A 22,775-nucleotide genomic window follows, 5' to 3' on the forward strand; every position below is an offset into this window, starting at 1 on the left:
CTGTCTTGGGTGGGCTAAGTCAGACTCGCCCCCTGCTGTGCAGCTTCGCACCTCTGCGCCTCAGGCGATGTCCCTTTTTTCCTGCGACAACCTATTTACCACCATCAGCTTGACCTCCTTATTTCTCTGTCAGTTCTTAGCACTACGAGTCGTCCTCACCTCCGCCACGGCTGTAACAGAATGTGACATTTCACAGCCAAAACTAGACGTGAAAGAGTGTTGTCATGTCTCATTTACAAGGAAATAGCGGAAACAAGCTGCGTAACATGGAACGTCTTGATTGATCTCATAACACGTCGAACACAGTGAGAGGGATTACTGACGATCAAGAAGGTTTTAATCATTGAAGTACAGATCCAGATGTCGGAAATGATCAATGAATAGTCTGGTGATGAAGCTGAGCCTTTCCTCCTCGCTGTCCTCCTCATGCAGACAGCTGCGCTGCAGCCACATCACAGCAGTGAAAACAGTTACTGTACTGCATATTCATTTAAGCAAATCTGTCTGTCAATAAAATCAGATGTTTATCAGCCTAATAAAGGTGAAAACATGTGAGTTATCAAACATTTGCACACATCGCAAGTCCTGGACTGCTGCGCAATTTTCCCGCAGCTTCTGAGCGTTTGAGAAGATGTTTTTGAACAATGTTGTGCGCCCAGGCAGCGATCAGACCCTTTGCTACCGGACACTTGTCATGTTTGTGTGGAGTCGCCTTGTACATGTAGTTTCCGACATCTAGCACCGAGTCGCCTGACGCGAGAAGCTCACCACCTGTTTCCTGAGAGAAAGTGCAGCCGGGATCAAGTCCGCAGCCAAAACCCGACTCGCTTGTGTTAACATCTCGGACTTCTGAGCCGAAAGAGCTTTGTCTCGAGACAGAACCCGCCGTGTGAAAGTGCCCTCAATCGCTCACAGGCACGAGGCGGGGCCTCAGAGTGGAGGTAACCAATAGCGAAGCCCTCTAGAGGGTGTCGCACATATCCATAGAACGGAAGTTACATAAGGTAACTGAACATTTTTGTTGGTTCAACATGTCACTCTGTATCGTGATGGCTTCTTCGTTTTTGATGCCTTCCGCATCAAATACCTTAGATGGTTTCTTATTGTCTTCTTTTTTAACAAGTGTTGGTGTTGAATTATTACACGCCAGGAATTACAGGTTGTCACAGGTGTTTCTGTGTTCATACCTTTGTGGGTTAAATATAGCTGAAACGCAGACAACAAAGCGGGAATTGACCAGAAAAACAGGTGCATAGTAGTGTGACACTGATGCGTGGCTTCTTCTGACGCAACCGTGAATGCCAAAAGTCTCTGAGTTGTTGCCATGGATACACTCAACCATCCTGAATGCGAGCAGCTGACAGACACACCCTGAGGCACACCTTGGGCTAACATCTCATAAAAAGAAAATATCAGCGTTAGAAGGCAATAAATGTTTGTTTAGTTGTCACACTTATAACACTGTTAACATGTTAAGCAAATAAAGAGGTCTGCGGGGTCGGAGAGACGCTCCTCCCTGACAATGTGACGCTCTGTAGGCGTGACAGGTGTTGCTCATAGAAGCAGAATGACACAGTCACGACAGCTCATGACTGAACAGGCCAGATTTCTGTCGCTCCGTTTTGTTTTAAACTTCGAACCTTGGATTTGGTTCATTAATGTTATGACCAGAAAAAATGAAGACAAAGCCATGGATGTCTATTTTCGTCCTCTCACCTCCATCCGCTCAGACAGGTAGGTTCTATTTCATGATGGTCACCTACAGACTTAGTCACCGTACAGATTTCAAACCTTTCCTGTCTTTGGTAACTGTTGAGACGAAGATGTTCAGCTTCATTGAATGATTTTCAAACATGAAATAAATATTGAAATGAAAGTTGATTACTGTGGAATAAGAGGAACGCCAAATGAGGGAGATCAAAGTGTTGAAAAGAATAATAATCTATACTGGCAGTTTGGGTTCAGTCTGTTCATTTAAGGAAACTAAATTATTTTTATTTAATTTTATTATAAATAATGTCATATATAATATGACAATATAATAAAGAATTCATGAATCTCAATACACACACACACACACATATATATATATATATATATATATATATATATATATATATATATACACACACGTGTGTATTGACATTCATGAATTCGGAAGTTAGGTATATTAGTATAAACGTTTTAATATAGTTAAATAGGTTATATATATATATATATATATATAACCTATTTAAGTTAAATTAGTTAAATAGGTTATATATATATATATATATATATATATATATATATATATATATATATATATATATATATATATATATAACCTATTTAACTATATTAAAACGCCTTTCTAATATACTTACTAATAAACTTCCGTAAAGACTAAATGAAGACTATATTCTACTCATTGTTTTTATTTCACTGCTCACTTTATACTTTATTTAGTCTGTTTACAGGTGCTGGATTAAAATCCAGGTGAGCAATATGGGCCACAATGTCCGTAGTTACACCCAGCAGAGAAGGATTGTGAAGCATTCAGTCATGTTCAAAGTGAGCGTTTAAGATGTAATTTCAAGATTGGCCTGGTGATTTGAATACAAAGGGTGTGATGGAGGAAGTACTGCAACTTCACATGGGCTCAAGGCAGCGTTGCACAGTTTTGCAATGTGACTGTGAAATGTTAATTAATCAATATAAATGTCAAAGTGAGCTTATAAGAAACGTGTTTGTTGCAGGATGAAGACACTACAGGTTGTGTTTCTGGTGATCCTGCTGGCGGGTGAGCACATCATGAGCGCCAAAAATAAGTGGCGAAATTGCCAGAGGAGAAAAAAAATGCTTTAAACTCAAATGATACGTTAGTCTTGTCTTGTTGGTCATAACAAAACATGGTTGCAGTCATCCAAGTGTGTCAGTCATTACAGTTAACCTGTTATTCTAGTTTGTTAGCTGTCGGCTTCACACCGTCATGGAGTCCTCTTCAGAGGCAGGAAACTATGACTCACGTTTGTTATGGTTCAATCTTGATTTACACATTTCAGTATTCGTCTGTTCAGATTTGTCCTCTGTCACAGTTTAGTGTGCAGGAACTGTTCACAAAAACAGAAACTGTATTTTGTGAAATTATTTTTTGTATTTTATGCAATGGACATTAAATAACCACAGGTTGGCTGTTCTCATATTTGCTCTTAAAGTGAAAATCCAGTGACGAGACACAATGAGCCATGAGGAGCTGTTGGAAAAACAGAAGTTCAACATTAGCAACTCTTCCAATAACAAAGGCTTGTCTCTCTCTAGGACTGACATCTGCTACTACTGTTTCCCCAGCAGCGACCAATCCGCAGAATTCAGGTAAAACAATAACAAATACATCTGTAGATGCAAGTTGTGTATCAATATACTTCATAAACTCGTGCAAATATTTTATCTTTTACTTTATCTTGTCAATGTAATCATGGTTATATATTGTGAATTTTACTGTGTTGTTATGTGAAAAATGGGAAATAAACACTGATTCCACCAGGGAGAGCCATTTATAACATATATTTTATAAAGTAATTATTTATAGTAATGTATCAGCATAAATAGATTGCTTGTAAAAACGAATTTAATAGCAAAAAAAACATTATTTAATTTTAATGAATAATTCCAGTGAAATAATTTGTTGACTTCTGTTCTGCTTGCAGTATTTTATTTTGTTCAAGTGAAAGTGGATGTTAGAGGACAAAGGAAAACTGAAACAGAAGTCAAGTCATGGGTGAGTCTCAGCTCCTAAAAAAAATAAATAAATGATCTAATGCCCTGTTTGTTTTTCCAGCTTCAGAATGTGTTACAGACCAGTCTGCAGAGTTGTGTATCTCCAGTGGATGAAAACACAACTGGAATCCCAACACCTGAGACTGTAACTGCCCTAACCACATTACATGAGTCCAGAGCTACGGCACAGACGCAAAACAACCCCTCCACCGCTTTATTACCAGCATCAACAAGGAGACTACAAACTAGCATTGTTACCCGGCATCCGACCACGACTGAGGAGAAACAGACAACAGCTCAAGTTAGAGTTGGAGCTACGACAACTGCCGCAGCCAGAGGACAAGCTACTACTAACAGGAGTGGGGTGTCTACAGTGGCTTTTACTGGTGAAGTTATACTGGTAGATTCACCTGGCAACTCAAACAATGGCAACAACAACAACAACAACAACAACAACAACAACAATAATAATGGGATAAACAGTCGGGAGATTCGCAGAAAGAGGGACACTTCAGCTCAAAACAGGTATGAATAGTCTCTCATGATTCATTTTAATTGAAAATATTACCAAACACTGATCATCATACGTGACTCAGCTTTGTCGCCTGATGAATAAACAAAGTCAGTCGGATTTACAGAGTGATTTCATGACTTCATAAAGCCATTTTTTCTGATGGCCCGGCCTCAATGTTTCAATGAGATGTACACGAACATGAACAAAAATAACTTTCTGTCCTTTTCTAGCAGGAACACACCTGGCCTGTTTCAAGTAAGCATTGTTGTCAGTGTCATGTACCTGTGTAGAACTTGCAATGTGACTGACTTTTCTTTCACCAGGGTATTGAAGTGTCTTGTGCGCGGAACACTTCAATAAGGTAGGTATTTTCATGCTTATATTTCTACTATAAATGTAAAACTCATTTTGTATTTTAATGTTCATCTGGAAACTGCTAAATATTCCTGAATGTTTTTTCTTTGATTCTATCATTTTGAAACCTGTTTGTGTGTGTGGATGGTCTGTTTATCAGAAACACCGACTGTGTGGTGATCCTCCGGCTGAGTCGGCAGGTGCGTCCTTGCTGCATCCTCCAAACCCTCTGTGCAGCCAGTCGGGCTTCCTCTAGCATCTTCGTGGTGGGAACAAGAGCCAATATATTGAGTGAGTGTTCAGGCAAACAAGTCAGTGATGGCATAGCTTATGTCCCTCTGCTTCTCGGTGGACAGGTGTCCCCTCAGATGTGTGCTCTGTGGACTCCCCAGAGGACAAAGTTTGCACTTATGAAGGACAAACTGGAGCATCATGGTAGGCTTGTATCATTCTCTTCCCTGTATATGAAGCTGTCTGACTTAAATTATATCTGTCTGAATAGTGATGCTTCTCCTTCTGCTTATGGTCCTCCTCCTTGCACACCAGGTAAATGCTTATTTTTACTTATAATAGTAACAGCTAGACATCGTTCAGCGTTATTATTTATGATCCATTCAGCCATTGTCTGAAGTTGGATCATGGGGGCAGCCGGAAAAGTTGAAAAGCCCAAACTGTTGTTGTTAAAGAAACCTGGTCCAGCTCTTGTGGAGTCTGTTGAATAGGTTCTGGGGCTCTTTCCAGCTGACCAGGCCTCATCCTCACCAAGGTGGTATCTAGGACAGGTCCTCACCAGAGACCAGTGTCGCCTCAACAGTTTCACATTTATTTTTCAAATATAAACTTGGTGCTTTGTGAAGGGCTTATACAGTCAATCCCAAACAGGTGCTCAGTAAACAGTTTTTGTAGCACGGTAAATGTCAGTAATCTAATATTTTCCCTTCTAGTAAATACAACTTCACAAGATAACTGCACCTGCCAAGGCTACTGCGAGCAACCTGGTGAATATTTACGCATATTGGCTGATTATTTATCAGTCTGGCAGGAGTTTAATGAATTGAATTTCATTTTTAGTTGCATTTTACACCATTGAAATCTCAGTGCGGCCACCAGAGACCAACCAAACAGCTCGATCAGTGGTGAGTACATCGACATAGCTGTCTGGTAGTAGTAGTATACGATTTGTTTGTCTCAAAGAAGCAAAGTGTTCTCGTAGCATTTAAAGAAAATGTTGCTTCACCAGGTTTCCAGACTTCAAACCATCTGCTCGCCGACAAAGTAAGTTGTTCAACGTAGCTAATTTAAATTCCAAAATATGAGTCACCAACCTCCTAATAATCTCCTCACAGTTCCTCGTGTCAGTGGGCAAATAACTATCAGGTCAGTGACGAAAACCTTCTTCTTCTTCTTGTAGCAAATGGCGATTTTTTTTCATTGTTTATTACCTTCACCAATAATGGAGAAAAGTGTGGAGCTGCTCCAACACGACAAGTCGATCCTTGCTTTTTATTTCTTTCATTACGATGTCAAATATGTGAAAGAAAACAAGAGACTGGTTTGGACACATTATGTCTCATGACTTCATTCATATTCAAGCAAAAATGCCAATAAATTTGAAATGTAAAAACCTAAGGCGTATCTCCAGTGGCAGGTTGTGTACGGTGGCACTGCACTGGTTTATAGTCAACTGACTTCAGTACCTGTGATGCTGTTGAGTATGGACGCTAGCGCTTACATGTCAATAATAGCTTCATGAAGCTTGAAGGAATTTCAATGGAATCTTTATGGCTGGCTATTATAAAGCTCCCCATAATAATTTTGAATTAGATCAGGTGACCAGCTCCTGTGAGAGCAAGTAGACACCAGACAGTAGTAAAACACAACATGCATTCACGTCACATGACTATGGTGACAAAGTGTAGACTTACCCACGTTTTTTCATGACCCTCTTCTTCATGTCTGTAATATTTGTCATTACTGTCTGTTTTCACCGATTGCACTCAGAATATTTAACATGATATACACTGATATAATAAACATAGGAAAATAACTTTTTTTCTTTTTTTTTTTTGAGTCACACTATGGACAATCCCTTCCTTCAAATTGCTGCATAATATATCTTTTATTTTTCATTAAGTCAAAAGCAGATTTTTTGTGATGATATTGTTCTGTAACAATTATGCCAATATGTTTTGCCTCAGGATGCGACCGCTGACTGTGTTGGAACAGCTACAAAGTGAGTCAAAGAGCTTCATTGCAAAGTCCGTTGTTCAACCTGTTGAACCCTGTGTTTCTGTTTCCGGCAGCCGTGGACGGTGCAGACTGATCCTCAGGTTCACAAGCACAGTTCCCATCTGCGCACTGTCTGAAGCCTTAGTCGGGCTCTTCCAAAGCGAAGACAACATGGGTTTTGATGGCCAAGTGATACGAGCAGGTTCATATCAACACTCCAGCAGGAGTTCGACAGCATACAGGTTTGAGCTTTGAGCCTTGTGTTTGTGTCTTTCCCTCAGCTGTGTGTGTGAATTCTGAAGACGGCAGCAATGTGTCCGACTCGCAGCTCACCTGGTACAGTGCTGATCTCACACCTGCGCAGTTTTGTTCGGTCATGCAAGGACCTTTTCCCTTTCCCACCCTCAGCTGGTTGGTACAAGTGAGTTTATCTCGTGAGTTCTGCACTACTATTGATACACTTCTTTCACCACAGTCAAACAACAACAGCAGTTATACAGCTGAGTGAGCGGTGTGATGCGGCGACCACCACCACCACCACCGCCAGCCCAAACGTCACAGCCACGACGGCAGAATCCCTGAACGCCACCACACCTGCCAACATCACTGGGACTACGGCAGGTCTGAGGCCTGGTTTCATGGAGGCAATTCAGAAGCTTTACTTTCTATCTACTTTCTATTCCGTTGCAGCTCTCAGCAAAGAAGGGCAGGCTGATGCTCTGTTGGCACTGACCAAGGACGCATCAAAGCTGAATTCTACGCAGATAAGTCTGCTGATATCTGCGCTGGAGAAGCTCTTGGAAGGTCCCAACGTCAGTTTTCCACTTGGAAATACGTCAGTCCAGATTATCAGCAACCTTCAAGATGCTTCAGTGGAGGCCGTGGCTCAGTCCGCGGGCAGGTAGTTGGAAGAACTCACTTTCAGGACTGCAACATACTTAAAAAAATACTGGATCAATTCTTTATTTCCCCTTGACAGGATGAGAAGAATCCCTGAGACCGTGGCGCTGAAGCTGGTCTTGAATGGCGACCGTGAGTTCCTCAAGTCGCCCTCTCTGAATGTGGCTGTGAAAACAGCTGACGGAGTCTTATTCGAGGAAGCATCTTTTATCATCACAGATCCAGACAATGTAGAGGTACAGTTTCCTATCTCTTTATTTCAAGCAGCAGCTTATCAGATTCAAAATACAGTGGTACCTCGGTTTTCGAACGTCCCGGAGTTCAAACAAAAATTTCGAGATTATTTTGCTTCTGATTTCGAACGAAAATCCAGAACTCGAATGCCACCGAAAAAAAGCTGGAAAAAATATAACGTGCGCAGACCGATCAGCTGACCCACGACACGCTTTGTTATTGTGTATAACGCAGCCTGTGTATGCAGACGTGTCCCGTTAGCTACATTTACTGACTGTTCATCGGTGTAAAACCTTTCCTGTCTCCGCACTGGACCGTGGTAGAGTGTCACAGGGTCACATGTCCTATTGTCGGCTGGCGCTCGGACAGGGATGAGGCGAGTCTGGGACAGAGCTAAGTGACTTGGTTTATGACTTTGTCACAGCCAAACTGCACAGAAGCGCACATTCAGAGCTGGACACGCACCGGGCACCTCTTCACTTCTGGAGAGACGTCACTCACTCGGCAACCCCTCCCACATGCAGCGGCCACACACATAGAGGAACAGCGCACCTGCAGCAGACACTCTACATTCACTCCTATAAAAGCCTATTTTAAGGCTTGGAAACACATAATTTCTTTTTCCATTCATTGTAATGGGAAAAATCGATTCAGATTTCGAATAAATCGCTCCTTGAATGGCTGCCTGGAATGGATTGTGGTTGAGTATGTTTGAGAATTAAGAAAGAAACATGGCCGACCTTGTTCTTCTTCTGACACAGATACGTGGATCCAGGAGCGGGCGACACATGAGAGACTCGTCCATCGCTCAGGCCTCGGTCACACTGCCGTCCACGCTCACTCAGAATCTGACCAATGAGGAGCAGCTGCTGGTGTCCAGAGTCCACTTTAATTTCTACCAGAAAAACACAACATTTCAGGTATGTAGATGGTTTGTAAAGTCTTCCCAGAGAACGTCCTTATCTGTAAAAGTCCCAGCTCCATAGGGTGAGGAAGATATGGGGTTACAGAATAGGCTCTTGTATGTTTTTGGACTGTGGGAAGAAAGCAGAGAAAACCACTTCTCATGCCTGTTGAGATGAGTGTGAAGTGCTGCAGTGGTTCTTGTCCTCTGTGTGGTTATTGAGCCTTTGCTGCCACCCGGAGGCTAAAGAGGAGAATTGCATTTGAACTGAGCGTATAGAATAAACCAAATATTTTAATGTTTTTGTAAAAAGGTGTAATTATTTTTAACAGGACGCATCTTTGGGCCGCCGCAGGATGAACAGCGGAGTGGTGTCTGCGAGCGTGGCAAACCTGTCCATCACTGGGCTCCAGGATGAAGTCATCGTTCGCCTGAGGAACATCGAGCCCATCCCAGTGAGTTTTTCATGTTTACACACTGTGAATATGTTCGGATGTTTCTTATATTCTATTCTATTCTACTGGGATCTTAGTGTATATTAGAATGTTTTTTATTTAATATGTTTTTCTGAGTGACAACTTTATTTCTTTATTCCTCTTTTATCTTGATGAAAAGCACTTTCCGGATAAATGAAGTCATTCTGATTCTGATTCTGAGAGATAAATCGATAAGTAGAACTTTATTAATCTTTGGTCTGATCTGCAGGACAACTTCGAGTCGCTCTGTGTCTTCTGGGATGAAAGGTTGAATGGTAAGTTCCCGGGTAAAAAGGAGGAGAAAAAGGTGAAACCGAACTATGACTTTGTTTTGGAAGAGGGACGTGGCGGGTGGAACCAAAACGGCTGCCAAGTCCGGAACGTCACCGACAATGAGACGGTGTGCGGTTGCAACCACCTCACCAGTTTCTCCATCCTCCTGGTGGGTCAACCTTCCACCTTGAAGGAGTCAGTTGTTCATGTCTGGAATTTTCTGCTGCAGAGCTTGTCCCGCCTGCCTGTGACCAGCCGTCTCCAGGCCACCATCCTCACCTTCATCACCTACATTGGCTGTGGCATCTCTGCCATCTTCCTGGCCGTCACTCTCCTCACCTACCTGTCCTTCGGGTGAGTCTTTGTCTCACCCACCCGCAGAACCTGTTGACTTCAACAGTTGACAATGGCGTTGTGATATCGACCTCTTGACCCTGCAGGAAGCTACGCAAAGACATCCCGTCCAAAATCCTGATCCAGCTGTGCCTGTCTCTGCTGCTGCTGAACCTGGTCTTTCTGGTGGACGCGTGGCTGGCGTTGTACGTGGATGCCGTGGGCCTCTGCATCTCCACCGCCTGGTTCCTGCACTACTTCCTGCTGGTGGTCTTCACGTGGATGGGACTGGAGGCGGTCCACATGTACCTGGCGCTGGTGAAGGTCTTCAACACCTACGTCTCCCACTACATGATCAGGTTCTCGGTGGTGGGCTGGGGCGTCCCCATGCTCGTGGTCATAATCGTCATCGCCATCGACAAGGACAACTACGGCCTGGTCTCCTACGGGAGGTTCGACGACGGCACCAGCGACGACTTGTGGGTCATTTTCTCCTCTCGGCAAAAAGGAACTGCCCTCTTATGAAAGGCTTTTGCTCCTCAGCTGCTGGATAAAGAACGACGTGGCCTTCTACGTGGCCGTGGTGGCCTACTTCTGCGCCGTCTTCGTCTTCAACTTCATCATGTTCCTGGTGGTGGTGGTGCAGCTCTGCCGGATAAAGAGGCAGAACCCGCACAACTCGCAGCACCGCACCACGCTGCAGGACGTGCGCAGCGTGACGGGCATCACGGTGCTGCTGGGCCTCACCTGGGGGTTCGCCTTCTTCGCCTGGGGGCCGGTGAACCTGCCCTTCATGTACCTGTTCGCCATCTTCAACTCTCTTCAAGGTCGGGATTCTCCTCACTAACCACACTCACTTCCTATTGTGGCCCATAACTCCAAGTCCATCGACAGGGTTCTTCATATTCATCTTCCACTGCCTGGTGAAGGAGAGTGTGCGGCGGCAGTGGAGGACCTACCTCTGCTGCGGGAAGATGAGACTGGCGGAGAACTCAGGTGATTCATTAGCATTGAATATTAGTCCCCAGCCTCTCACCCCGGGTAGCTGGGTTATGTCTTAACTCCATCAAAGGAATAAGTGGGAGAGAGGTTTGGCTAGATTGAGCTCTTCTGATCCAAACTACCATCCTCCTTCTCCCCCTGCCAGAGTGGAGTCGCACCGCCACACAGAAAACAGCCAGGAGGTCCTCAGTAACCAGAGGCACCTCTCTTCCATCCTCTAAAATGTCCCAGTCCAACAACTCCTCCAGCTCGTCTTCCTTCCTTGTCCACGACAACGACTCCAGCAGCGGCATCGGTGAGCAGAGCCCAGTTTAAACAGCGAATGTTGTTCCACTTTGGCCCCCAAAAAACTGACTCAAGTCTTCGAACGTTGTTGCAGGAAACCCACTGGACGACATGGCGATCACAGCTGGGGAGGACCACACCGCCGACGTCGTCCTCAACCAGAGAAACAGCCAGTACAGAACACAACCACCGTCGTGATGACCAGAGAGGGCCACCAAAACCCTTTCAGTACCGGTTTGGACCAATAACATTACAGACCAGACTGTAAAAACTTTTCCAGCATGTCAGGACAGTACTGCATCGGTACTCTGTTTACAACAGTGCTGCACAGCAGATAGTGGTTGAGCTGCAGACTTGGACAGTCACAGGAAAGATTTTGTCCGTGTGAACCTTTGATCTGTTTTTGCACTTTATTATGATTTTTTTTAAATGTATATGAAAATGCTGTAAATGAATTTATATATTTCGTTCATTGAAATGTAAAAAATGTATATTTAAATCTTTCCCTAAACTTGTGTGGAGAGCAAGTTATTCATTTTAATCAGATGTTTCATTGTAGATTATTTACTTTAACATTTTTATATTCAAGACCTGCCTTTGTTCTCGCTTTTGTAAAGCTGATACAGATCTTTGTTTAAATCAATTTAGTTTTGCAAGTCTCCACAGATCAGGAAAATAGCTCTGAATTTTTTCTTTGTCCAGATCAATCGGACTTTAATGTAATAAATAAATCAGAAGCTTTTTTTTCCCATTTATTGATATTTCCCCATCGTTTTTTGCATTCTTCCTTTCAACACGTCTGATTTTTTTTCCTATAAATTTTTCGAGAGGGTGCAGTTCATGATTAAGAAGATTTTCATTCGCGATTTTTCAAAATTTCTGTTATTATGCTTTGCGTACTAATTTTTTTGGCACTTTCTTTTTCCTCACGCTGGAGCCGAATGAGGACAGGGCCCAAGACAAGAGACTCTAAAACCCCAAAGCTTCTTTATTTGTTACAAATAAAAGAGCAGAACAGAACAGCATTTGGTGAAATTAAACAGAATAAATAAAAGTCACTGGATCCATCACATGCTAAGAATTGTAATAATGCAGGCTACGATCACAGTCTCTCACATGCACCTAAAAAAAAGTCATAAAAACGAAGAGAAACCGAAAGGTGCGACTGAACCGACGTAAAAACAAAACCAGAACTGCGGTGGCGGTCGATAGGTGGCAGCGTTTCCCTTTTAAAGGACGATTTGGACATTTTAACGCCTCAGGTCTCATAGTTGGGAGGGGAGGAGGGGTCGCGACCTGGATTGGAACTGAACTGCTGGAACATAAATAGAGTTTGAGAACAACCCTAAACATCTGGACACCAATTTTGAGGAGAAAAACATAGACAAATGCAAGAGGAGAAACAGAAAAAAAAAAAAACGTCACTGTATCAGTGTTTCACTTCTAACAGTTCCATCAGAGCGCATGCAGATCAGTGTGTCTGAGACACCTGGCTGAAGGAGATGAATCGAGGGAGCAGGAGGGCCGTGACAGTGGTATGTGGTGGGGGCTGCCACTTTAGATGAGCAACTGGAGTGTTGGAAATACTCCTCGAAGTACATTTTTAGTCAAGGCGGGGTCACAATTTTCAGATATATTTGCAGGTGGTTCGGAGCACATTCGCAGCAGAGAAGGAAGTTTCACATTCTAGCAGCTGAAGAGTCGAGTGGACGAGTGCGTCACTTCTTCCACACGGTGTAGAAAACCCAGCTGAGGCCCACGGTTAAGGAGGAACAGGTGGTGAGGATCTGGAGAGCTCTTCGTTGGCAGGGTTGAACAATGCATTTAAATGTGAGCAAACACTGAAGATCAGGTGAGAGTGGAAGGATACAGCTCGCCATAGGAGGGCACGCACACCACCTCTTTGGAGAAGGCGACCGGACAGGAGAGCCGCCCCAGCTGATCCTCATACAGACTCAGTGCTTCGGTCAGATTGGCGCTGTTTCCCTGCTCGACACGTCATAGCCGTTCAAGTCCCAGCACCACCTGCCGGGCCGCCGGCTGGACTCACCTGAGTGAAGTACTTCCCGTCAGGGTGGAGGACCTTGATAGACAGGTCTAAGATCAGCCGCAGGAACTCCCACGTGGAGTCTGCAAAAACAGCAGCTCAGTCAGCAGCTGGACCCCAGACACCCCAGCCCCGGACACACCCACCTTCCTCTGGTTCTGTGGATATGGGCACAGCTGTCAGGTCGTTGATGATGTAGTCGAAGGTTCTGCCTTCTTGAGCGTACCTCTTCAGCACTGGGACACAGTCTTGCACCAGGATCTGTCAGGCACAACACAACGTTTAACCTATAAGTGGAGGACTGAAATTCTCTCACTTTTTTTGAAGCAGCTTTCATAAATAATACAAGATACTTGCGTACACCTGCATAGCCGGCCTGAAGAGGTCGCGGCCTATGAATCATTCTATAGTTGGCGTAAAAACGAGCGTCTCCTGTAATACAGTAATGTCACCAGTGGGTGGCAGTATTAGTCCCTATGACCTCTGCTCGTAGCCTTAATAAAAGTAAGCTTCGCACGTCCTTCTCATTCATGACGTTGTCAAAATGGCCGCCATACCAGCTGAGGCTGCAGGCATTACAACATTAACAGAACGTTTTTATTGATCCCACATTTGCGAGGCTTTACTGGGAAAGTAATAACAGAGCTAGTTTTGTTTTGAAAAGTAAGCGCTTTATGATGAACCCTCAAACGGCAGCCGGACGAAGAGAGGTGGCCGATATAAAGATGTTGTGTGTTTGACATTGTAGAGTGAGTAAAGTTAGTTTTAGACTATCAACATTAGTGTGACCACTGAAGCGCTTACTTTGTAACAGTCTCCCTCCAGTTGGTCCAGGACGTTGCTGCAAGTCCTCCTCATGTGCATCTTGCACCCGTCGATCACCTTCTGATCAATGTGAGGGGTGGGTCAAGGAAAGACGGCGGCTTTGTTGATTCGATCGTAGTGGCTCAAGAGCATAAGGTATCTCTCCCACACTCAGGACAAGTGGAAGGAAATGACACTGAAGGATATCTCCACCATGGTGATCATCTTTGGCTTCTGCTTGACCACCTCAGCCAGGATGCCGCCGTCCCCTCCCCCTAAAATCAGCACCTCCTTCCCAGTATAGTCCTCCTTGCCTCCTCCCATGATGGCTTGGGTGTAGGGCAGGTCGCTCTCAGCAAGGTCTGTTGAGCAAGGGATCGCGTGACACATACTTAATTCATGAACCCTCGACAGCTGCAGAAGAAACAACCTGCCACTTACTGATGTCTCCATTGAGGATAAGCATGTTTCCAAACTGCTTAGAGTGCAATATCTTTATGTTTTGGTAAGCAGAGTCTTCATCGTACACCACGCGGTCGATGTCATACTCCACCAGCCTGCCGTCAGTAGTGGGCCAGTACCGGTCAACCGCTGCTCCTCTCACCAGGGCCGGCAGCCTGAGAGAGGACCCAGCGCTCAGACCTCATCCAGCAACAGCACAGACGCCAACAAGGACTGACCTTTTAACCCTGGTGATGCTGCCGTTCAACACCACCTTCACCTTCTTCTCCAGTGCATTTAAAAGCTGCGATGAGAAGCAAGTTTGACTTGAAACTAACTAAAGGATGATACATATTGCTGCAAACAAAGAGATAGTTGACCTACATTGTCTATCTGTGCAACGTTGTCGTCTTCGTAACACTGCACATCTATCGTGATCAGTCCGTGGGAGTGCACTCGCAGAGTGACGAACCTTGAAGGAGACAAAACAACAGTCGTAAACATGAAATCAGTGATGACAGTTCAGGGACAAACTGTCATTTGGTTAACGTCAGTTCCCGCCCCCTAGTGGGCAAAGTGGTATTGACACCGGCTCCTCACTATGCTGTACACAACACTGTGTGTTCCAAGTAAATATCCTTCAGTAAATTGTTACACCGTCTAACCGCTTAAAAATAATCCTTGCAATGTTAGTAACAGTCATACAATGTCGCAGCCTCTCAATGGTTGGTTGTGATGACCGTTTGCGAGCAGACTAGGCTTCATGAAACAGCGTCCTTATCTCAGAGTTCAGTAGGTGGCGCTCTCTGTTTATAAATGATCTGAAGTTTCATTGAAATGTTTGTTAAAATCAACAGATAGTAGAGTGGACAGTGCCACCTAGTGGGGTCCAAAGGACAGCCTCATGAGCCCAGCTCTACTATTTTCAGTAGGATTCAAGTGCTTGTCTTGGGCTAATATTTCACACATCTGCCCATGTCAGTATCAGTCTCTGTCATATCTGTCACAACCAATTGCAACCGTGTGTTAGGATCACAGGCTGCAATGCCTTTGTGCAGAAACTAAACATTGTTTGTCTTTACATTTGCTTACACTACTGACAGTGTTTGTCCACAAACACATGAACACCGACATAACACCTTGCTAAATTAACAGCTACTCACTGGCCGTTGTAGAGGTGATTTTATTTCCTGTAAAAGTAAGTTTGTATGTTTCCTGTAAATTTTGTCGATTCATATTTCATCAACAGGAGCAGACCGGACACTATTCAGCTCTTAAACAAGTAGCCGAACCACATCAGCACTCTGTCATGGATACAGCTCAGTCAGCCACTTCAATTGTGTGATCACAGTCGGCTGCCGTGTTCCTCTGCTGAAAAAAATCTGCAAGCCACCGAAACTCTCATGGAGGAGCTTAATGTTCGGGCTCACACAAGTCTCTCTTTGCCACAATTGCAACTTAAAAGGAGCATGTTTTGCAGCAAACATGAACGTTCCTTTGTGTTAATAACCAAGAGTGACTGTTGCAAAGGGTGACTAGAGGTCAACTTATTGATTTGGTCAGCCAATTTATAGAGACGACTATTGACTTTTTTGACACTGCCACATTTGCCTGTATCCATTTCTACTACAGGGTGAGAGTGGCTTGCTTCCTGCCTGTGGCTTCATATTTAAGGTCAGGCTTATTAATACTCACTAGTTGTGTTTAAGACATACAGTCAGTTGCTTTTAAATGAATTACCGAAATAAAAAAAAAGAAGATTTGATGTTTCACGATTAGGGAGGAAAATATGAATATAATCTGTCACACAATTGAAAGAAAGCCATCACTCACTCTGCTCATTTCAATGCAAAGATATTTGTTGGGATGTGAAAGGCAGGCCTGTTGACTCATGCGCAAACTAGAGTCCATTTGGAATGGACTCTTCATTCTGTAATAACTTTAAAAAACAGATAATCATTGACAACTTATGCAGTGCGCTGTGTGGTTTACAACATTTTAAGTGAAAGTGCAAACATTAGAAACATATGCTCTGTCAAACATGTTTCTAATATTTTGGTACAATACTCGGAAACATGACTCACACGTTGCTGCCCATCTTGCGTGGAACAGTGAACAGCATTTTCTTTTAGTTATTTTTTCTTTACCAACTAATTTAAAGGACTGCTTTATATGTTACAACACATTGTATTTCCAGATTATCAGAAATGATTTAGAAACACAACAAAGACAAGAACCACAGAAATACATTCTGCACTCAGCACAATGTTGACGCAGAAACCAAACGAAAAAGAAAGAAATCTGACTTGGCATCATGTAACTAATCTGGAAATGGTTTGGTTTGCCCAGGGTGAACAGTCTGGCACCTCACCTGCCATTCTTGCCAGCGAAAGTGGCGAGGTAACCACGGCCACCTGTATCATGTTCTGTCTCTGTCATTTCATGCTCATGAAATATGGACAGCAGCCGAGGGGCAGTGGAGGCAGCGTCAACTGGAAAAGATGGTTAATCTATTAAACACTATCACCAATGCAGTCAAACATTCGCAGCGATATGAGGTTAAACAGTGTCCATCATAGTGCGTATTCATTCTCTTTGATTCTGTCGTGTCTTCACAGAGGTTAGACATACTGAATAACGGTGATGTGACAGCTGAGACATGTTTATATAAAGTTATTCAGGCGCATCTTGCAGCCTGATTCTTCGTGTAAACAAAAGGATGGATTTGAAAGGCAAACCTTCAACGGCGCGTGACATGTGCGCTAGCTAGAAAAACATTTCATGCAGTTCATGATACGCGCAGACACCCACAGGGACCATAAAAATACATATATATGGGAAGCTCGATCGAAAGCACGCCACATTGCGGAGTGGAACTACAAATATGGAGGGTTGCGTTCCGTTTCCGGTTTGATAAAACGACACTATCTACAGAAACAACCGTTTTTCAGGACGTGCCTAAACAACATTTGCGAGCATGCGAGAAACAACTGCACGTTTAATGTGAATAAACCACGGGTCTTTGTTGGGAGGCGCGCGACGTCAAAGTAGTAGGGCGAATATAGCGCAGCCAAATCAATGTGACATCAGTGGCGTGAAGGGTAAGTTAGCCAGCTAGCATGTGCGCGGCGGCGGCGAAAGGAGGCATTGCTCTCCACTTACCTGCCGCAGAGAGGTTGAAGTCGAGGGTGTAGTGTCGCAGAGCCATATTCGACTGCAACTGTTATCCATGCCTGGGAGAGGCAGGTTGCGGAGGGAGAAAAGGGGGGAGGGCCCCGTAACCGGTTCAGCTAGCAAGACTCCCGCAGACCTACTGGACAGGCGAGGATGCAGGCGACCAGACCGAAGAGAAGAACGTCGAGCAAGAGGACAATCTCTCTTCCCCCCCTCCTCTCGCTGAAGCTGATTCTCGCCGGAGACGGGCGTCTTTTTCAGGATCACTTGCGTTTCTATCAGATACTGCAGTGAAACGAGCTCGAACAACACCATGCTGTACGATAACATCACGTCAGTAGATGCTTGTTTTTGTCATTTTGTCACAACAATTTTTGAATTATCAAAATCTGATTTTTTTTTTACTCACCCAACCAAAATATTTTGAATATCTTTACCTAATCTAAACAGAAATACATAAAATGTAAAAAAAACCCCACTATTTTTGTGAATATTGTTTTTTCTGTTTGTCTTGACTTGTTCACCTGTACTTGACACACCTTCTGTTTTTTTTGTGAAAAAAAGGCAGTAATTTCACCCAACTTTCACTTTCAGCTTTATTTAACCAATAATGTCCATCCTCACATAAAACAAATGATTTACTTAATACGCAACATAAGACACACAACAGAGAGTGACAGTAATGTTTGAGAAGATAAATTTTAAAATCCTCATCTGAATCTACACAGGACACAGAAAAATACAGTGCAGGAATGGAGTAGTTTCACTTTTTTTAAAAATTGCAAATTGAAAAGAAAAGTCAAAATTGCAACCAAATGCATTCACCACAACACTTTAGAAACAGTAACAGGTCATTTTTATATGAAACAAAAATCACAAAAAAGGGAAGAATTATATATATATATATATCAGCATGAACATGTATTTTCTGAAAACTTCAGGAAGGGAAGAACGGCAAGGAACCACCCCACTATGTAATATAATTCTTGTTTTTGCATGAACTGTTCGGTGCCTGCAGAACACCTGGGTCACACCCAAGAACTGCCTGGCACCGTCAGCAGCGTCGATGTCCACACCTAAGCCTGAAGGCATTCTGCAGCCTGCCGTTAAACTCCATACAATAACAATAAATAAATAAAGCTTCTGAGTGTTGGAGCGCCAGGAGTTTGAACCTCATCTTCTTAGACTTGTTTATGCCAGGTTTTCTAAGGGAAAGTGAGGGTGTGTTACATTTGAGGACATGAGACGTCACCTTCAATTTATTCGGTTGGATGCTGAGAAAAAAAAAAAGGTTGAACACTCTCGTCTTAAATAATTCAGACTTTCCATATCCAAACTCATTCGGCAAAAAAAGACCAAACAAGTATGAAGGAAACACAAGCTGCTAGAAAGTAAATCCGCCACAATCAAAGGCATCAAAGTCGGCATCTGCCACCTCGAAGTCGAAGCTGTTAAAATGAGGCGAGCTGATGGCCGGGCTGCCCGTGTGGTACGACCCCGTCTGGCCTAGGTCAGAGAAGTCCGCGTTGATTGGCATGTCAGGGGCTTTGGCGTCCAGATTAGAGGGTGTGCAGGCGCCTAAGTAACCCATGGCTGAGGAGGCAGCTGCTCCGCCCATCAGCAGATACACCGCCTTCATGGTCTGGGTGTTGCTCAAGGTGCCGTGCCGCAGACAGCCCACCGGATGCACGGCTCCTTTGTAGTGTTTGGAGCAGTGAGCGCTCCTGCCTGTCACACACACACACAGGTCCATGTCACGAAAACAAAAAGACAAACCCGCTAGTGACCACTCACTTTTGTCTCTGGGAGAGTTGCAGGTCAAAGGTCCTGTAGAGGAGACTTCTGCATGGCTGACCGGGGGAGTGGGCGGATCTTTATCCAGGATTTGCTCCGGCACCAGGTTCTTTAGCGCCAGTGGTGGCACCTGATGTTTCCTGCAGAGACCCGCGTGTGAGGAGACGCTCTGCAGGGAAGAAAATGGCCTCAGTGGCATCAACAAGTCCCTCCACATTAGGGTGCACAGTTTTAAAAGACGAGCCATCGGTTTTGCTGGAGATGTTTGTCTATAATGAAATTAACAATATGAAAAGTCCTGTTTCTTGTTTTCAAATAACATTAATTGTGAACAAATATTAAAGCAGCATTTTGGACACACATTCCTGCCCAGTGAAATGCATAAATAAATACACTGGTATTATGTTATGACATGACATAAAAAAGATACCTATAGTGATTTTTGATGATTGTTTTCCTTATCCTAAATTTATTTTTAAATTACATTTTACATACAAAAAGTCCATACATTTCAGGACAACAGTAACATTAAACTTAAACTAACCCAGATGAACTCTTGTGTAGACTCATCATACCTTTTAATTTGGAATATATAGCGCACATGTATTGCTAAGATCACAGTCATTTCTATTAGTTTCAATCCAGACAATTTTAAGAATTCAAACTCAGTCATTTGGCAAATTTGACTCACCTCTCTCACTTTTCTCAGCATGTTCAACCACTGACTGAAAAACAAAACAGAAAAAGTGTAAAGCATTATGTTAAAGACAAGGAAAATAAAGTACAAATAAAATGTTTATTATGATAGTTAACTATAACTACTACAACTATATATAATATATAATCTATTATATACAAATATGTTAAAAACAAAACTCTCTCTCTCTCTCTCTCTCTCTCTCTCTCTCTCTCTATATATATATATATATATATATATATATATATATATATATATATATATATATATATATATATATATATATTTTTTTTTTTTTTTTTTTAAAGTAGTTTGCTCTCCAGACAACAGGGAACCTTTGTAAGTGCAGGAGTTCCTGGTCCACTGATCACACTGATGCACAAGACACGTGGCAGCTAGGATGATAACAACAACAACAAACATGGAGGAATCCCTGAACAAAAGCAGACAAAAGCATCTGTTTGCTTTTGTTCAGGGAGGTATTTCACTACACAATGGCCAAGGTTTCCACTACTCTGAATGTACTTGAAATTCTTATGAAATTTTAATTCTTATACAAACATTTTCAAGACATTAAAAGAGCTTTAGTTTAAATAAGGTGATATGAAAACTTGAATATAGCCACCATCGTGATTTATTATTTATAAACTGATGCAAAATACACAATACTTTGTTGTTTAAGAAGACGACCTGCATATTTCAGGAGCGTCGGCCATCAGCAGCAGGTACTTGTTCTGAGGCAGGATCAGGGCGAAGCAGCAATCTCTGGATCCTCCAGGCGGCAACTTGGGCAGGTCCAGGATCTCCTTGCCTTCCACAATGGCCTCACAGCCGCTGTGCAGCATCACCAGCTTCTCAGGGAGGGAGGACGCGTCGTGGCTCACCAGGAGGTTGCCCTCGCCCGTCAGCAGCAAGAACCTCTTCTTCCACTGCTTGAAGATGAAGCCTCCTGGGGCGGAAACACCAGTGTTGAGCAGTGTCAGTGTGATGATGGAATCGGCAGCTTTTGGATTAAAGCATGAACTCCATCATACAACAGATTAGAAAAGTCAGATGGTCGGAGGATCAGAGGACACGAGCATCCAACAATCACACATCGGCATCCACACCAATAAATTTAAATAAATTTAAAAACAAAAATTATATATTAAAAAAGGCAAATATTTCGTGTGCATATTCAGGCTCCTATTATTGTCCAACGCCATCAACAAAATTATTACATAACAGTTCACTGAAATAGATATGCGACAGCGACATTTTTCTCGATTTTTCAATGCAAAACTTCATTCCTGTTTAAGCACATTTTAATGGCCTTTGGTTTGGTTCAATAATGTAACACAGGGATATCTATTTTAAAGGTTGTACAACACTGATATATCAAAAGAATGTTTCTTAAAAACAAACATTTAAAGCAAGCGCCCCTCACGTACCGTACATCCTCAGCATCCCCTGGTGGATCCCGGACAGGTCCATGTCGACTGCTGTGATGTCGGATGTTGGGAGTCACATGAGGCTCAATGTGAGTTTTAATGCTCCCGTTTAATCCCGGGATTTTGCTCCGCAGATTGATGCGGGGAAGGACTCCAGTGACGTCACGCACTACTACTGTGTGTACAGCGCATCAGAGGGTTACACAACAGTGGATTCTCATGAGGAGGGATTGTTTTTTTTTTTTTCTAAAACGTCTTATTCTATGAATTATATCCGCGATTTTATGAACGTGAACCGTGACTCATTCAAGGAGCGACAATTAAATACCGTAATATCATCCCGTGCAAATCGCCACAAGGAAGAACCAATGAGAGAGCAGCCTCAGGTCACGTGTACATGGCGCGGCAATGCAACTTTTTTTTCTAAGTGCTGTTTATGTTTTTATCTCGGATGTTCTGAACACTCTGGATGACTTCAATACTTTCAATTTTTTAGATAACATACCAATAACTAGTGTGTAAACACATCCCCAAAAATTAATACACAACAACCACTGTGATCCTGCAGTTTATTTACATTGTCAATGATAGTTAAATGATCCACAAAAACAGTTGAAGCTCTTCATCACAAATACTGTACCTCCAACAGAAAGCTGTCGACCAATACATTATTTAAAAATCATCTGTATTATACTGAAAGACAGAGGGCATAAGACACTACGGTATACGTCTATAATGGAAGCTTATTCAGTGGCAAACTCCAGACTTTATTTTGATCCACAGCATGAATCCACATTTATCACAGTAGAGACCATGGTAATAATGACAATCCTGCTTTATTATTTTAAAAAGACAAACAAGGTTCCATAAGAAGGAAGAGGGTGGCTGAAGTGGAAGGAGCGATGAATAAAAACATGACTGAAATCCATCACAATATAAATGACTGCCGCCCTGATCCTGGAGGGTTAAGAAAGCTGATCCTCGTACTGCTTCCTGAAACAGTCCCCAGCAGGGAAGAAATCCCAGCAGCGCTCCTGGTACATCTTCCACACGTATGACTCCTGACACCAGGAAGACACAGTCAGACAACAGAGTGATGGTTGCTCCACAGCTGAGCAGAACCAA

At 43.2% G+C, this 22,775-nt stretch overlaps 4 protein-coding genes across 11 annotated transcripts in view; 1 reads left to right on the forward strand and 3 right to left on the reverse strand.

Annotated features, from left to right (window-relative positions):
* Positions 1 to 39: 39 nt before the first annotated feature.
* Positions 40 to 12,123, forward strand: LOC128748414 (adhesion G-protein coupled receptor G2-like). Of its 2 annotated transcripts, none has more exons than XM_053847178.1 (30): positions 40 to 1,734; positions 2,739 to 2,782; positions 3,301 to 3,354; positions 3,690 to 3,760; positions 3,821 to 4,284; positions 4,507 to 4,528; positions 4,597 to 4,634; positions 4,788 to 4,918; positions 4,984 to 5,062; positions 5,130 to 5,173; positions 5,572 to 5,625; positions 5,699 to 5,763; positions 5,868 to 5,902; positions 5,974 to 6,004; positions 6,826 to 6,860; positions 6,931 to 7,058; positions 7,138 to 7,267; positions 7,332 to 7,477; positions 7,547 to 7,757; positions 7,836 to 7,992; positions 8,752 to 8,910; positions 9,227 to 9,349; positions 9,600 to 9,645; positions 9,709 to 9,812; positions 9,873 to 9,997; positions 10,084 to 10,455; positions 10,520 to 10,803; positions 10,871 to 10,972; positions 11,124 to 11,273; positions 11,358 to 12,123. In XM_053847178.1, the coding sequence occupies exons 1-30, from the start codon at positions 1,568 to 1,570 to the stop codon at positions 11,459 to 11,461; spliced, it is 3,675 nt and encodes a 1,224-aa protein (XP_053703153.1). In that variant the 5' UTR covers positions 40 to 1,567; the 3' UTR covers positions 11,462 to 12,123. The 2 variants fall into 2 exon arrangements, with proteins under 2 accessions (XP_053703153.1, XP_053703152.1); XM_053847177.1 differs by having other exon boundaries at positions 4,504 to 4,528; positions 11,358 to 12,114.
* Positions 12,124 to 12,228: 105 nt separating this feature from the next.
* sms (spermine synthase) lies at positions 12,229 to 17,934 on the reverse strand. Its single transcript, XM_053847180.1, has 11 exons — positions 17,718 to 17,934; positions 16,927 to 17,047; positions 14,940 to 15,027; positions 14,795 to 14,859; positions 14,556 to 14,731; positions 14,320 to 14,476; positions 14,115 to 14,202; positions 13,457 to 13,571; positions 13,314 to 13,393; positions 13,134 to 13,249; positions 12,229 to 13,012 (listed from the first exon to the last, which is right to left on the reverse strand). The coding sequence occupies exons 1-11, from the start codon at positions 17,761 to 17,763 to the stop codon at positions 12,982 to 12,984; spliced, it is 1,083 nt and encodes a 360-aa protein (XP_053703155.1). The 5' UTR covers positions 17,764 to 17,934; the 3' UTR covers positions 12,229 to 12,981.
* Positions 17,935 to 18,311: 377 nt separating this feature from the next.
* On the reverse strand, positions 18,312 to 21,806 carry LOC128748735 (uncharacterized). The gene is made up of 5 exons (XM_053847697.1): positions 21,651 to 21,806; positions 20,911 to 21,169; positions 20,215 to 20,248; positions 19,524 to 19,692; positions 18,312 to 19,457 (listed from the first exon to the last, which is right to left on the reverse strand). Exons 1-5 carry the CDS (start codon positions 21,691 to 21,693, stop codon positions 19,114 to 19,116), a joined length of 849 nt encoding a protein of 282 aa, XP_053703672.1. The 5' UTR covers positions 21,694 to 21,806; the 3' UTR covers positions 18,312 to 19,113.
* A 430-nt stretch (positions 21,807 to 22,236) lies between these two features.
* Positions 22,237 to 22,775, reverse strand: part of LOC128747968 (ryanodine receptor 1-like) — a 41,373-nt gene continuing 40,834 nt past the window's right edge. For all 7 annotated transcript variants that reach the window (XM_053846271.1, XM_053846270.1, XM_053846269.1 and 4 more), the window contains one exon: positions 22,237 to 22,711. In XM_053846271.1, the coding sequence (XP_053702246.1) occupies positions 22,616 to 22,711 (96 nt within the window). In that variant the 3' untranslated portion in view covers positions 22,237 to 22,615. The remainder of the gene's footprint in view (positions 22,712 to 22,775) is intronic.

This window comes from Synchiropus splendidus, chromosome 17, assembly GCF_027744825.2.
Source record: "Synchiropus splendidus isolate RoL2022-P1 chromosome 17, RoL_Sspl_1.0, whole genome shotgun sequence".
Lineage (NCBI taxonomy): Eukaryota > Metazoa > Chordata > Actinopteri > Syngnathiformes > Callionymidae > Synchiropus > Synchiropus splendidus.